This window comes from Vipera berus (assembly GCF_964194415.1).
Source record: "Vipera berus genome assembly, chromosome: 13".
NCBI lineage: Eukaryota > Metazoa > Chordata > Lepidosauria > Squamata > Viperidae > Vipera > Vipera berus.
The window spans coordinates 3,061,280-3,077,080 of record NC_138216.1 but is presented as its reverse complement, the minus strand read 5'-3'; the positions used below and the strand labels follow the sequence as shown (position 1 = coordinate 3,077,080).

The window sequence follows — 15,801 nt, the reverse complement described above, 5'->3', positions numbered from 1 at the left end:
GCTGTTACCTTCCCACCGTAGCGGTCCCTATTTTTCTACTTGCATTTTGACGTGCTTTCGAACTGCTAGGTTGGCAGAAGCTGGGACGAGTAACAGGCGCTCACTCTGTTACGCGGCACTCGGGATTCGACCCGCCAAACTGCCGACCATCTGATCAACACGCTCAGCGTCCTAACCCACCGAGCAAAAATGTTTCCCTCCCCCTAACCTTATTACATCCTCTGATTGACACACAGAAGGCGTTGCGTAATGGAATGAGGTCGTCTTTTATGGTGAGCATTATTCCAGCTCTTGAGAAATGGCTTGGTGGAGAACATCCAATTGATATGTAGAAAATCCAAAGTTTAATATCCAACATTTCCTGGTGAGATTAAAGCTGCTGAAAACCTCAGGGATTTCCCCCGGGTACAGTCTGCAATGATTGTATTATTCAAAAACTGTGTTGAGGCCGGATGCTAGCATGCTTTTATTGTGAAATCTTTTCGTGACCAATATGTGTCCCCTGCTTTTCATCTCTCCGGGCAGAGTGGCTCTCCATGAAACCTCTGTTTATTTAATCCCCTTTCTACCCCAGCAGTCAAGGAAGCCTGAGGCGGTCCACAGGGAGATGCTTGAGGAACTTCCTTTGGTGGAAGAAGAGCGAAACTTAGAGAAGAACTCAGAAAATTGCAGTGGTCCCTTGAATGCTTGTGGCGTCAAGTGATGTGTGTATTATCTGTGGAGCATGTTTTTCTATACTGCCCTATGTATAATGCAGGCAGAACTAAATTACTGTCTCTCCTTAAAATAGACCCCTCTGGTCCCAATGCTAGTAATTTGGTCTTATATTGTCTAGGGCAGTGTTTTTCAACCACTGTTCCGCGGCACACTAGTGTGCCGCGAGATGTTGCCTGGTGTGCCGTGGGAAAAATTGAAAAGTAATTATAAAATACTTTCTTTGTGTTTATTTGATTCCTATTCAAGAAAATTACTTTATATATAGTCAATATAGGCACAGAGTTAAATTTTTTAACATTTTCTAATGGTGGAGTGCCTCGTGATTTTTTTCATGAAACAAGTGTGCCTTTGCCCAAAAAAGGTTGAAAAACACTGGTCTAGGGGATGGCTCCTCATACATCACTTCTCAGGTCTCTAAAAAATGTTTAAGAGCTGTAACTATTAGAGGAGAACGTTGTAATTCCCCTCAGCCAAGGCTTCTGGTGTCCCAATTGTCCTATGATTTTACTTTCTCCATGTTTTTCTTTTCTTGTACTTGTACTTTGGTCTGTGACCGCAAACAAATAAATAATAAATGTGTGTATTAATTAAGAAAGTTTATTATTGGGTGTTTTTTTTTGAGTGAAGACTGGAGGGATCCCAAGATTAACTGGCGCATCCAACCTTCCTTGAAAACCGGGGTGAGGAAATGTCTAAAACAAGCATTTAATTCTATAGATTCAGTTTGCTGTTATTATGTGACATGAAGGCACAACAGGAAGGAAGGGAGGGAAATGGAGGGATTGAGGGAGGGACGAGGGGAAGGAGGGAGGGAGGGAGGGAGGGAGGAAGGGAGGAAGGAAGGAAGGAAGGGGTTAGATTCTGAGCAGGATTTCCAGTAACCCCAGCGGATGGATGGATGGATGGAGGGAGGGAGGAAGGAAGGAAGGAAGGAAGGAAGGAAGGAAGGAAGGAAGGAAGGAAGGAAGGAAAGAAGGAAGGGGTTAGATTCTGAGCAGGATTTCCAGTAACCCCAGCAGATGGATGGATGGAGGGAGGGAGGAAGGAAGGAAAGAAGGAAAGGGTTGGATTCTGAGCAGGATTTCCAGTAACCCCAGCAGAGGTCTAGATGGATGGATGGATGGAGGAAGGAAGGAAGGAAGGAAGGAAGGAAGGAAGGAAGGAAGGAAGGAAGGAAGGAAGGAAGGAGAGAGACACAACAACAGCCTCTTTGCAGCCTCCAGATCTTCTATTCCTCATGTTCCACAACAGTTCTGGGCACCAACTTCAACTTGATGGGCTTCTTTGGTTGCATAAACCCTTTGAAGTCCAGTTCCAAGGGGATCTTCCCCATTAAGCAAAAGAAAGGGAGAAAGAAAACATCACAGAGATGGAATTAAATAGAGGCCATTCAACGAACAAGGTGACTACCTGTTTTACATACAGGCCTTTTCCTTTGCCTACACAATGCCTCGGTTTTATTTTGTTCAACTCAAAACACTTTCCCCCCACTGTCTGGGTTGCAACTGGGTTGCAACTGACGAAGGCACAGAGAGAGTTCACTCTGCTGTGAGCACCAAACAAGAGGTAGGTAAAATGAGGACCCAGATTGTTGGGGGCAATTAAGCTGACTTTGTAATAATGCCTCTTGGGGTGTGTGTGTGAAAGCCCTAATAAGCAGGCATATACACAGAATGAAGGCTACTGCTAAGCTTGTAAGCCGCCCTGAGTCTTCGGAGAAGGGCGGGATATAAATGGAATTAAAATAAAAAAATATAAAAAAGTAGGCGTAGAAGCAAAACCTCCTCCTTGGAGAATCTCTCTCCCTCCCTCCCTCCCTCCCTCCCCCCCTCTCTCTCTCTCACACACACACATACAAACATGGGATGGACTGGGCTTCTCACTCCCCGAAAATGACCCTCTCTTTCCACAGGTATCTTCCTTTCACATTCATCAACTCCTTGTGTCTTTGAACAAGACACATATGTGAGAGGTGAAGAGTTCAGTTGAGTGAACTCTTCAGCAAATGAGCAAGAAGCACTTTCTAACCCAAGTGGTAAATAGGACTCACCGGTGTCTCTTTGCAGATTTGGAAGCGAAATCTTTGCAATGCAACCACCAGACCCATTTTCAGCACCAGGAGGGCGAAACGCATAGCGATGCAGTTCCTGGGACCCGCTCCAAAAGGGAGGAAGATGTACGGATCTCGGATCTCTTTGTTCTCTTTACTAAACCTATTTGCAAATCAGAAACCAATAACCCAGCTGAATGAAGCTACTATTCCCAATAGTCTGCACTTCAGTCCTGTAACTAAGACACACCTTCGTTCCTTCCCTGCCGGATGAACTGGACCGAGACCCATAAAGAAAGATAGTTTGTGGAGAGAGATGATTGTGGTCTGGTGGCTGATCTGGTGTAGTGGAATGTAGTCTGGATTCCCAGAAGGGAGGGGCTGCATTCCAGAGGACATTCCAGAGAAAGTGAAGTTTAGATGGTTCAGTTGCAGAAAGAGAGCTTAAGATGGCCTTTCTCTAGCAATTCTCAGAGTATTTTAGGAGAAGAGTGCTCATGGCTGGGGTAGTGGTGGTGATTAGCCTGGAGTCATCATGTCCCCACAGCCTAAGTTCAACCCCACAATCTGTGTTGACCCTTATCTCCTGCCAATTTAGTGTTGAACTAGATTCTTGTGTGTAAACTTCAGGAATACATCTTCTGAACTAAATCTTAATGTATGTCCTGATACTCTGCCTCTGAGAAGTGTATTTTTAATGATATAGGCAGTTGCTTTAGTCTGGCAAGATTCTGTCTACAGGTGAGGAGCAATAAAGAGAAGTGTTTAGAAGTAGTTTCTGCTTAATTAATTTGGGCTTGTTGAGGAGTTATGCCCAAGAATCCTTGATGCTACTATGATACCCAATTAGTGACAGCTACAATGTAAGTCAACAGACCCGATTTCCCATATTTTGGCCCACCCAGCCCTGTTCAAATCTTTTCTAACTATCTTCTGAGATAGATGATTAAATATAATTTCCTTCATATACCATTACTCTTCTACTCTTATCAGTGTGGCTCGATGCCAGTTGCCCTACAGCTTTTCGTTCCGTTGTTGGAATATTAAGCCAAGCCATTGGCTCAGCTGTTACAGTCAGCTTAGCTATTATTTTCTCCACTGGAATTAATTAAGTTCCAGCCAAGGTTTATGGATGCCGATTATAAAGAAAGCCCTGTGTGACATTGTTGATGTCAAAGAAGGATCCACACCTCATTTGAGATGTTACAACCAACACTTTGCTCCCTGATGCCTTCACGGTGCTGTGTCCCTTATTCACTAGTTTCAGAAGAACGGTGTTCCTCACAACATACCTTTCAGGTCTGAATTCCTCAGGCTCAGGCCAATATTCTGGGACCCGATGTAAGACATAGGCAGGAATCATAACCACGGTCCCTTCTGGGATGGTCACTCCATGGATTTCCACTGTCTTTTTGCAAACTCTCTCAATTCGTGTCCCGGGAGGGTAAAGACGAAAAGTTTCATTCACCACCATATCTAGATATTCCATTTGTTGGACAGCCTCATAAGTGGGAGGGGCCTGCACAAACGGCCAGAACAAGACAAAATAAAATATGGCATTCTAGTATATAAGAAGTGATCTGAAAGCAAGGGAACAAAACTTTTATATATATATAAAAGGTAAATGTAAAGGTTCCCCCGCACATGTGTGCTAGTCGTTTCCAACTCTAGGGGCCAGTGCTCATCTCCGTTTCAAAGCCGAAGAGCCAGCGCTTGTCCGAGGACGTCTCCGTGGTCATGTGGCCGGTATGACTAGATGCCAAAGGTGCACGGAACGCTGTTACCTTCCCACCGCAGTGGTCCCTGTTTTTCTACTTGCATTTTTACGTGCTTTCGAACTGCTAGATGAGCAGAAGCTGGGATGAGTAACAGGCGCTCACTCTGTTACACGGCACTCAGGATTCGACCCGCCAAACTGCTGACCTTCTGATCGACAAGCTCAGCATCCTAACCCACTGAGCCACCACTTCTCTCTCCCTCTCTCTCTCTCTCTCTCTCTCTCTCTCTCTCTCTCTATATATATATATATATATATATATATATATATATATATATATATATATATATATATATATATATATATATATATATATATATATATATGTGTGTGTGTGTGTGTGTGTGTGTGTGTGTGTGTGTGTGTGTGTGTGTGTGTGTACACATTCTTGTGGAAAGGAATACTGGAAAACTGGCCATCTCCCACCTCCTCAAGAAATCCTGTCCTGTTACAAGAAGACACTGGTTTTACTCTTCTGGGTGAAAACATCTCTACTCTTGGAAGCACCCAACCTGGCCTGGAGGAGGGATCAAGAGAGGAGCTAGTCCAGAGTCAGCGTGCATCACAAAGGAACCAGGGCTGATCCCACTTTTGTTCCTTGAGCTTTATCTAATTATTTCCAGGAGTTGGCTGCCAGGCAGAACATAATAAAGTAGCTCGAATTCTGCTTCTGTGAACTCTGCGTGTGTGAGTCTGGTCGTTCATGCCTGGCAGCTCCTGACATGATCCATTCTCAACCAAGATAGTCATAGAGCCCAAAAGAGTCCTACCTGATTGGGAAAAGTTTCATTGATCTCTTGGTACAATTTCTCTTGAACATCGGGGTGCATGGCCAGACAATAAGACATGAAGCTGAGGGAGGTTCCTGTGGTCTCATAGCCACCAAAAATAAAAATAATAGACTGGGCCAAAATCTCTTTGTCTGTTAAAGCTATTAGATGAGAAAAGAAAGAAAGCACAGAAGATGCTGGTGATCATCAGCACAATATTCAATGTTACACCACACGTGTTCTCTCTCTCTCTCTCTCTCTCTCTCTCTCTCTCTCTCTCTCTCTCTCTCTCTCTCTCTCTCTCTCTCTCTCTCTCTCTCTCTCTCTCTCTCTCCCTCCCTCCTTCTCTCTCTCTCTCTCTCCCTCCCTCCCTCTCTCCCTCCCTCCCTCCCTCCCTCTCTCTCCCTCTTTCCTCTCTCTCTCTCTCCCTCCTTCTCTCTCTCTCTCTCCCTCCCTCCCTCTCTCCCTCTCCCTCCCTCCCTCCCTCTCTCTCTCTCCCTCCCTCCCTCCCTCTCTCTCTCTCTCCTCTCATGAAAAAGCATCTTTTGGATACTTCAGCTAATGTTAACTATATTTTGCAGAAAGCAAGTGAATTTTGAAGCTGACACTGTCAATAAGCCCTATAAAACTTATTACCTTTCTCTGAATTTGCCTCCCCAGCTTGAGCATCCATCATGAGGCGAAGAAAATCAACCCGGTTCTGGAATGACAGAAAGACCCCAAAACTGTCATTAAGGAGATACTAGCATTGATGGCTCCAAGTGCCCATTGTAGACTTAGAAGGTGTTTAAAACTCAAGTGGCAGATCTGAAACCTGCCTGGCACACACAGACACACACCAAGAACACAAAATCCAGGTCACAAGGGCTGCAAAACAAGAGCGACCATGAGACAAATAGTCTCTAGACTGACCGTGTGATCCTTCTTTTGTCGATCCGCTTTGATTTTTTTGAAGACGTCAAAGAAGTAATCTACTGAAGACTTGGGGAATATAGTCAGGTTGAGGTGGTTCATCACTGGAAGTAGGAATGGGAAAAGAACTGGGGGAGGGGTGGGGGTGGGAAAAAGCAAACACATCATTTGTGTGAACACAACCAAGCTGCAACAGACCAAGAGAAAAAAAAACCCAGTGAGAGGTCCCCAATTGCTTTGTGGAGTCAATTCTAGCAAAATTGTAGTTACAACAATGATTTCATGAGAAGATTACAACTGTGATTGAGGCAGACTAAAAGTGATCGAGTCAGTAAATAAATAAATGATGTTTAATAAAATTACCAGCTTGAGCAGCTACTACAATAGCTTTCTTCTACCCAACAGACTCCTAAATTACTGGCCCTATTATTAACAACTAACACAGACTTGGGATGTTAGCCAGTGAAGACCTTGGATGCTAGTTTATGGAAAGAAGTTCTAAAGTTCTAATCACGATTCACAGATACTGATCAGCTGACTTTTGTTTCTCCTCTTTTCAGCTAATGCTTAAAGGTAAAGGTAAAGGTTTTCCCGCACATGCGTGCTAGTTGTTTCCGACTCTAGGGGCCGGTGCTCATCTCTGTTTCAAAGCCGAAAAGCCAGCGCTTGTCTGAGGACGTCTCCGTGGTCATGTGGCCGGCATGCCTAGATGCCAAAAGCACACGGAACGCTGTTACCTTCCCACCGTAGTGGTCCCTATTTTTCTACTTGCATTTTTACGTGCTTTCGAACTGCTAGGTTGGCAGAAGCTGGGACGAGTAACAGCCGCTCACTCTGTTACGCGGCACTTGGGATTCGACCCGCCAAACTGCCGACCTTCTGATCGACAAGCTCAGCATCCTAACCCACTGAGCCACTGAGTCCCTCAACTAATGCTTAAAGAAAGATAAAAAAGGAAAGTAGAAGTTATGGGAGGGGACATGGGAATTTTACTAAGATATCAGATGTCAAGAATGAAGTGCAGCCCGTAAGGAATGCCTTTCCAGCAAGCAACCAAGATGCAGAGCAGAGATGTCCACCTCTGTGGCCTACAAAGATATCTTACCAAGTAAGATTAAAACAGGGTCGAAGAAGCTAATTTTGAGGAACTTCTTGATGTGCACAACAATAGGATCGTCGGGATGGTTGAGGGAGTCAATATTGACCCCGAATGAAGTGCTGGTTACCACATCCAAACTGTAGGCTGAAAAGATCCTGGAGGGAAGAAGGAGAAGCATAGTGTGGAGGTTCAACTACTAGAAGCCACCTCATAATACATTCAACAGATGATCTCAGGGAACCCTTAATAGTTGCACAAGGGATTTCATGTGTTATGGAAAATGTGAATCCATTTTGATATGTTTGGGTTATAAATTTTTCTTTTGTAAATTTTGGTTAGAAAAGGGATATGCTCCTTACCCAGTCCCTCAGATATTACTTACAGCTTCATATCTATCACCTCATCTTTCTCAACTTTCTTCTGAAGGTTCTGCACCAAGATTTCATTATAATGGTTGATGATGGGCATCATCTGAAAGGAAGACCAATGTACCAGATGCTGAAGACCTTTTAAACATTTATAGAATGAAACCAGCAAGTTGCCTTATTATAATAATCTGAAATGTCATAGCTTGCTGACTTGATAGCTATTTCTTCATTTGCTGTAAGCATTGTGCATGTCAAGATATTAAACTAGATACCATTCACTGAGGCTGGTGGATCATAAGGGCGTACAAATGTTATAAAATTCAGGTAAGAGTTATGAAGATGAGAAGAATCAGCTCTTTTTTCGTAGAGAGAACTTCCAAAGCTCCATCATTCTAAAGCTGGAAAAAAGCCTAGGCTAATCTTGTACATGGAGGCTTCATCTATGCTAATAAATAAAGAAGGGCTCCCTTAAAATCAACCACAGACAATGATTAATAGCAGGCTGAGTTGCAAGAATTCTTGAGAAGGCTGAAATGCATCCAGAACTGGTAACCTTCACCTCTTACCTCCTTCAGCCTCCCACTGGTGAAAGTGGGAGACAAGGCACTACGAATCCTCTTCCACTGTTCATCAACAACAACCGTTAAGGCTGTGTCCAGATTTCCATTCAAACCAAAGTCCTGAATAATGTGAAATATAAAGAAAATAAAAACAGAAATGTCTATTCTATCCTATGTCTGTCTATCATCTGTCTGTCTGTCCATCGCATTTTCTCTATCATCTGTTTATCTTTTGACTGTTTATCTAATAGATAGCCAGATATCTACTACTGTTCTGGAATTCAGGATGGCATATACATTGTTCCACCTCCAATCTCTTTCACAACTGCATGAGTTTGGGTTGACTGGCCCAAAGTCACTTGGGAGACTTCCAGGATTGAGGGAGACCATGGACCCAGATCTCCCCATTGCCAGCCCACCCCCTAAACCACAACACTAGACTTGCTCTTCCAAGTTCCCTTGCTGGGCTTCTGTTCTCAGCCCCGGTGAAGTTCTACCAGCTTCACGTTTGGATACCTACCCGGCGATTGGTGAAATAAGTATAGAATTCTTTGACCAGGATGGTTTTAATGAGGGCGGGGTCCAGAATGGCCATCACAGGTTGCCGTCCATCAAATATTCTGATTGCCAAAAGAAATAAATAAAATGTTTTGAAATGTAGGGTTTACCTTTATAAAGAGATGGGATCAAGACTTCCTTTATGAAGGTGACATTCTGACAGGTGACTCACCCCCAGAGTTTGCCGTATCTCTCAAAGCATATCTGGTCAAACTGCAGAATACCCTGTCAAATTAAAGAGGGACGTGAGTGAAAACAAGGCAGTGCAATCTTTTCTTCAACAGAGAGTGGAAGAGTATAAACAGCCATTAAAAACCCTTCAACTAGTAAGCCTTGAATCCCCATGGATGAAATGGTTAGACCAACACAGGGACAATAGTTTCAGAATGAAGACCAAGAGATTCTAACAGAAGTGCAAAGAAAGTCAGATGGCTGTAGTGGTAGTCCTCAACTTACGACTGCAAAGAAGGGTCATAAGCTGAGGGCTACCTGTACTCCAGTAGCCTTTATTCTCTCGGCTCTTCTTCTGAGGAGGCCAAGAAGAGGTGACACAAGTCCCAATATCTCCCTTAGGAAAGAAAAAGAAAGAAAAGAAAGACTCTTTTTCTTCCAAACTCCTTGGATTTGTCTACAAGCAACTAGGATGTGGAGCAGGACAACACACTCACGTGCCAATATTCATGGAAAGTTCCGATAAAAGGCAGAGGTCTTGGGCCAGGAATTCCCAACTTCTTGAAGAAATTAAGCGGCCAGATCCCATAACTGAAAGAAAAAAGAAGAATGTCAGCAGGATAATGTCACTGGGTTCCAAAGAAAGAAGGCTTGGCAGGTGGAGAAGATCAGAAGGTCCATCAACCCCACCTTGGGAGGACAGCAAAGATGTCCTAGATGCAGAGAATGGGGAAGATGACTTTGACCAAGGTGTGCAGAAGCGCTTTCCCAGGTAAAAGGGGCTGAAACTTTTTTTTAAGTCCAGAAAAAGGAGAAAGGAAGTTGCTCAAGCAGACACTCCCTAATTCACTGCTCAATAAGGAGGAGGTGGGGGAGGAGGGAGGAGGGAGGAGGGAGGAGGGAGAGGAGGAGGAGGAGGAGGAGGAGGAGGCTGTGCAGCAAAATAAGACAATGGTCTGTTATTATAACAAACCCCGTAAAAATAAATCTTAGCCTTCTGGCGCAGTTGATTTCCTGATCTAGCCTTGCCACTAGGGCTGACACAGTGAGAATGGCATTGATAGCTATTAATGAGCCCCACAGGGTGAATCTCGATGTACCCGGGTACCACAGGTCATGCGGATTTTCATCTCCTATCCTCGTCTCTCGGAGTAGAGCAAGTCAGAAGGAAGAAGAGAGGAGAGCCAAGCAGAGAGAAGAGGGCAGAAGGGAGAAGGCAAGGCAAGATAAGAGAAAGGAGGGGAGGGGAGGAGAGGGGAGGAGACAAGAGGAGAAGAAAAGAAAGGAGAAGAGAGGAGAAGAGAAAAGAGGTGAGGCGAGGCGGTGACAGCAGAAGAAGAGGAGAAGAAAGGAAGACCCAATAACCGGCTCCACCTCCCGCTTTTCCGCCACCCAAAGCCCCAATCTCACCCTGCAACTCCGGGAGGGGCTTCCCCCCAGTTCACAGAACTTCGACCCAATAACCGGCTCCACCTCCCGCTTTTCCGCCACCCAAAGCCCCAATCTCACCCTGCAACTCCGGGAGGGGCTTCCCCCCCGTTTCCCCCTCCAACCCCCCCCCCCCGGCCTCGGGCAGCCCCCACCTACAGCAGCCCCAGGGCCAGGAGCAGCAGGAGCAGCGCCCAGGTTCCCAGCGCCCAGCCCAGGACCGGGTCGCCCATGGCCAGCGCTTCTCCGGCGGCTGGAAGCTCCCGGGGTTTTATAACCGTCCTAGGAAAGGAGCCAAGCCCGGGACTCCTCCTCGGGCCGGCCTCCCAGGGCCACTCCCAGCTAGGACTGCAAGCCCAGCCCAGGGCTACGTGTAGTTTCCCATATTTTGCAACTTCCCCGCTGCTGGAGCTTCGAACAGCCGCGAGCTGCCTTGATGGGAAGCAGCTGGTTTCAGAAAAAGGCTGTGTGAGCTGTCCAGTTGTGGTGCTGAAGGGGATTGCGAAGGGCAGGGAGTGGCTCAGGCACGTTTGGACTCCGTTAGCCCCCAGCTTGAGGGAGGCCTCAGGTCTTTCCCCCCTTCCTGGGATCTCCTTGCACCCAAGCAGGTGCCCCCCTCCTTTGCACCCCATCTGAGCAATGCAGCCCTCGATGCTTGTGCTTCTCTTCTCATCCCGGAAGGTCCCAGATGTTTCTCCCGGCCCAGTTTCACTCTCCCAACGTGGCTGCTGGAGAGTCAGGTCTTCCATCTAGGAGCTAGATTCCGGTTGCCTGTGCTTGTAGCAGAGTTTTCCACGCTTTGCGCCTTCCCCACTGCTGGAGTTCCCAACATCTGGCTTGGTGGGAAGCAGCTTGCGAAGCAGAGGGAGGGGGATCTCCTCGGAAGGGTGGTTTGGGACAGGGGTCTGCGACCTTGGCCACTTTAAGACTTGTGGACTTCAGCTCCCAGAATTCTTCAGCCAGCTATGCTTTGGGACAACCAGGTAACAGCCTTCCGTGCACCTTTGGCGTCTAGTCATGCCGGCCACATGACCATGGAGACGTCCTTGGACAAACGCCAGCGGAGATGAGCACCGGCCCTTAGAGTTGGAAACGACTAGCACGCATGTGCGGGGGAACCTTTACCTTTACCTTTACGCATATTTTTTTATTCCGACATCTCTATGACCAGCAGGTGTCCCCTACTTTTCCTCTCTCTGGGCAGAGCGGCTCCTCATAAAAACTCTGTTTATTTAATTACCTTTCTACCCCATCAGTCACTCAAGAATCAAGTGATGTGATGTGTGTGTTTCATAAGCAGGTTTATTATTATTATTATTATTTGTTTTTAAAGTGAAGACTGGAAGGATCCCAAGATTAGCTGGCGCATCCAACATTCCTTGAAAATCGCATGAGGAAATGTCTAAACAGGCATTTAACTCCACTGATTTAGAGTGCTGCTGTTATGTGACATGAAGGCAGAACAGGAAGGAAGGAAGGAAGGAAGGAAGGAAGGAAGGGAGGGAGGGAGGGAGGGAGGGAGGGAGGAAGGAAGGAAGGAGGAGAGAGAGAGAGAGAGAGAGAGAGAGAGAGAGAGAGAGAGAGAGAGAGAGAGAGAGAGAGAGAGAGAGAGAGACCATGGCCTCTTTCCAGCCTCCAGACCTTCTATTCTTCATGTTCTACAACAGTTCTGGGCAGCAATTTCAACTTGATGGGTTTCTTTGGTTGCACAAACCCTTTGTTGTCCAGCTCCAGAGGGATCTTCCCCATTAACCAAAAGAAAGGGAGAAAGAAAACATCACAGAGACGCAATTAAATAGAGGCGATTCTTCAAAGGAGGCCTGAGATGACTACCAAGAGTAATGCTTTACCTGTCTACACAAGGCCTCTGTAGTATTTTGTTCAACTCAAATGTCTTTCCCCACTGTCTGTGTTGTAACTAACAAGGGCACAGGGAGTGTCTGGGGCTTCACGCTGTTGTGAACACCAAACAGGACTCTACTATCAGTAGACATAGAAGCATAACCATGTGGAGTGATGACAATTGAAATGTAGTTAACAAGTTGGCTCTCCATCCATGCTACACACACACACACACACACACACAGAGTGGACTAAGTTCTCATCCCAAAAAGATGACCCTGTCTTTCCAAAGAGATCTTCCTTTCACGTTCATCACCTCTTTGTGTCTTTGAACGAGACATATGTGAGATCAGAATTCGGTTGAGTGAGCTTTTTGTGAACGAGCAGAAGCCTGCTTCTGACACAAATTGTTCCCCTGTAAAAAATGACATTGTCCCAGTCCCAAGGAAAACTGCAGTTGAGTGCCTGAATGACTACAGACCTGATGCATTAACGTCTGTAGGGTAGGAGATACAGGAGTATAGCCAGCCGTACCAACAGGCTGAAGAACAGCTTTTATCCATGGGCTGTTAGGCTTTTGAACGGGAAATAATTTTATAAACTTTATGCATGATTGACTTGCGAGGCCGGTGTGTTGTGTAATTAGCTCACATGGTGTAATAAGATGGAGGGTTTGTGTCACTGTAAGTTGGGGGTGGGGGCACAAAGGGAGGCTCAGCCAATCTCAATGTATACATGGTTGTGTTTTGACAATAAAGGTTCATTCATTCACATTCATTCATATGACTCACCGGTGTCTCTTTGCAAGTTTGGAAGCGGAATTTTTGCAGCGCAACCACCAGACCCATTTTCACCACCAGGAGGGCGAAACGCATAGCGATACAGTTCCTGGGACCCGCTCCAAAAGGGAGGAAGACATACGGGTCTCGGCTCTCTTTGTTCTCTTTGCTAAACCTATTTGCAAATCAGAGAAAAATCATGGCTGAGCAAAGTTTCTGTCCCCAACGGCCTGTGCTTCAGTTCTGTAATCAAGAAACATCTTTGCACCTGTAGCTAAGTTGGACTTAGACCAATGAAGAAAGATAAACATTTATGAAGAGAAATCAGTGTGGTTCAATGGCTGATTTGATGTAGTGGAATGTGGTCTGGATTCCCAGAAGGGAGGGGCAGCATTTCGGAGGGCCAGGAGACAGCAACGTTTAGATTGTTGGGCTGGCAGAAAGAGAATTAAGACGTCCCCTCCGCAGAAAGTCTCAGAGTATATCTTTAATGATGTAAGCAATTGCTGTATTTTGGCAAGATTCTGTCTACAAGAGAACCTCTTAGAGGTAACTCTCTGCACTTTTTTTTGCTTTTTTGGAGCCTGAAACCTAAGGCTGAACTAAAGGAGTGCCCTAAAATTCATTGCAACAGACTGTAAGTCAGAAAAACAATCTTCTAAGAACTGTTTGTCATCTTTGGTTTTATAGTGGCATGTACTGTCCACTATTTACTTGTGTAGACATATCTCTGGTGTAGACACTCTACTTCCAACAATGCTACGCCACCGGTGTATGGTAATATAGTTAAAACATGCTATTTCGGGGTCATTGTCAATGAATGTTGAGATTAACTGCTGACCTTTGCTGAATACCACGTTGACAATGCTCGCCTTTCTCAAACTGATACCCTCCAAATACTGTGGGACAATCTCTAGAACTAGGTTACGATGATGCGAAGTTCTGGAGTTGTGGCCCCAAGACTTCTGAAAAATTTAGGAATGCTATCCTGATTCAATCCTTAGTCCAGGAGTGCTGCTACAAAATTCACAAGCAGGACAGGAGAGCATCAAGTATATCCATACACATATTTCGTGTGTCTGGAGATTTTCCATCCTAAAGAGTGTTGGCCTTATTCCCCATGACCATTATCAAGGGCATGTTCTAGTTCCAGCAGAGTTAAATCTAGACAACCTATCCTTGCCTTGTCACATCAGATCATTTGACCACTGAATTTGGTGGTATTTATGGGGTCCAGAAGTGATATTTTCTACCACCTGATCCTCTTTCGTTGAGGATGCCAGAGTTCAAGATTGACATGGTCATTCCTGAATTCTTGGTCTTTGGCAAGTCCTGCTTAATTAATTTTGGATTTGTCGAGGAGTTATGCCCAAGAATCCTTGAATCTGCTATGATACCCAGTTAGTGACAGCCACAATGTAAGTCAACAGACCCTATTTCTCATATTTTGGTCCACCCAGCCCTGTTCTTTTCTAATTAATAGGATGGGAGATTAAATATAATTTCCTTCATATACCTTTACTCTTCTACTCTTATCAGTGTGGCTCGGTGCCAGTTGCTCTACAGCTTTTCATTCAGTTGTTGGAACATTAAGCCAAGCCATTGTCTCATCTGCTACTGTCAGCTTAGGTATCATTTTCTCCCATGGAGTTAATTAAGTTCCAACCAAAGTTTATGGATGCCGATCATAAAAAAGCCCTGTGTGATGTCAAAGAAGGATCCACCTCTCATTTGAGATGTTACAACCAACACTTTGCTCCCTGATGCCTTCACGGTGCTGTGTCCCTTATTCACTAGTTTCAGAAGAACGGTGTTCCTCACAACATACCTTTCAGGTCTGAATTCCTCGGGCTCAGGCCAATATTCTGGGACCCGATGTAGGACATAGGCAGGAATCATAACCACGGTCCCTTCTGGGATGGTCACTCCATGGATTTCCACTGTCTTTTTGCAAACTCTATCAAGACGTTCTGCCGGAGGGTAAAGACGTAATGTTTCATTCACCACCATATCTAGATATTCCATACGTTGGATGGCCTCATAAGTGGGAGGGGCCTGCATAAAAGGTCAAAACAAAACCACATAAATAACATTCTGGTGTACGAGAGGTGATTTAGAAGTAGAGGGTTAGAACTGGAATCCTAAAGAAAATGTTCTTGCACGACAGGAATCATAAAATGCCAGCTATCTCCCACCTCCTCAAGGTTTACATTTCAGTTTTGTAATCTTTGCAGTAAGGAAAAGAAGTTCTGTCCTGTCAGAACAAGAGTCTGGTTTTGCTCTTCTACATCTGCTACTGTTGGGAAGCACCCAGCCTGACAGAGAGGAAGGATCAAGCAAGGTATCAGCTTGGCGTCTCTGCGCAACCACAAAAGGGCTAGGACCGACTTCGCCCTCTAAGTTCCTTGGAGCCTTGTCTAATTGTTCCCAGGAGTTGGCTGCCAGCCTGGGGAGATTCCTGTATTATAGACAGAACATAATAAAGTTGTTAGCTTGAAGTCTGTATGTGTGGGCCTGGTGGCACAGCTCCTAAAACTATCCATTCTCAGATAACATAGATGTATAAGACACAAAGAATTCTTACCTGATTGGGAAACATTTCATTGATCTCTTGATACAATTTCTCTTGAACATCAGGACAGGTGGCCAGACAATAAGATATGAAGCTAAGTGTGATACCGATGGTGTCATAGCCACCAAAAATAAAAATAATTGACTGGGCCAAAATCTCTTTGTCTGTTAAAGCTGTCAGATGAGAAAAGAAAGCACA

General features: G+C 45.2%; 2 protein-coding genes across 3 annotated transcripts in view; both read right to left on the bottom strand.

The window, feature by feature from the left end:
• Positions 1 to 1,318: 1,318 nt before the first annotated feature.
• On the bottom strand, positions 1,319 to 10,659 carry LOC308673818 (cytochrome P450 3A29-like). Of its 2 annotated transcripts, none has more exons than XM_081337819.1 (13): positions 10,570 to 10,659; positions 9,480 to 9,573; positions 8,984 to 9,036; positions 8,774 to 8,873; positions 8,260 to 8,373; positions 7,708 to 7,796; positions 7,332 to 7,480; positions 6,227 to 6,354; positions 5,951 to 6,014; positions 5,315 to 5,475; positions 4,060 to 4,286; positions 2,768 to 2,930; positions 1,319 to 2,041 (listed from the first exon to the last, which is right to left on the bottom strand). In XM_081337819.1, exons 1-13 carry the CDS (start codon positions 10,641 to 10,643, stop codon positions 1,946 to 1,948), a joined length of 1,512 nt encoding a protein of 503 aa, XP_081193945.1. In that variant the 5' UTR covers positions 10,644 to 10,659; the 3' UTR covers positions 1,319 to 1,945. The 2 variants fall into 2 exon arrangements, with proteins under 2 accessions (XP_081193945.1, XP_081193946.1); XM_081337820.1 differs by lacking the exon at positions 10,570 to 10,659 and adding an exon at positions 10,083 to 10,162.
• A 1,358-nt stretch (positions 10,660 to 12,017) lies between these two features.
• Positions 12,018 to 15,801, bottom strand: part of LOC308673902 (cytochrome P450 3A24-like) — a gene marked incomplete at its 5' end in the record, with an annotated part of 12,419 nt that continues 8,635 nt past the window's right edge. The window contains 4 exons of the mRNA XM_081337948.1: positions 12,018 to 12,150; positions 13,044 to 13,206; positions 14,860 to 15,086; positions 15,616 to 15,776. Of these exons, the coding sequence (XP_081194074.1) occupies positions 12,055 to 12,150; positions 13,044 to 13,206; positions 14,860 to 15,086; positions 15,616 to 15,776 (647 nt within the window). The 3' untranslated portion in view covers positions 12,018 to 12,054. The remainder of the gene's footprint in view (positions 12,151 to 13,043; positions 13,207 to 14,859; positions 15,087 to 15,615; positions 15,777 to 15,801) is intronic.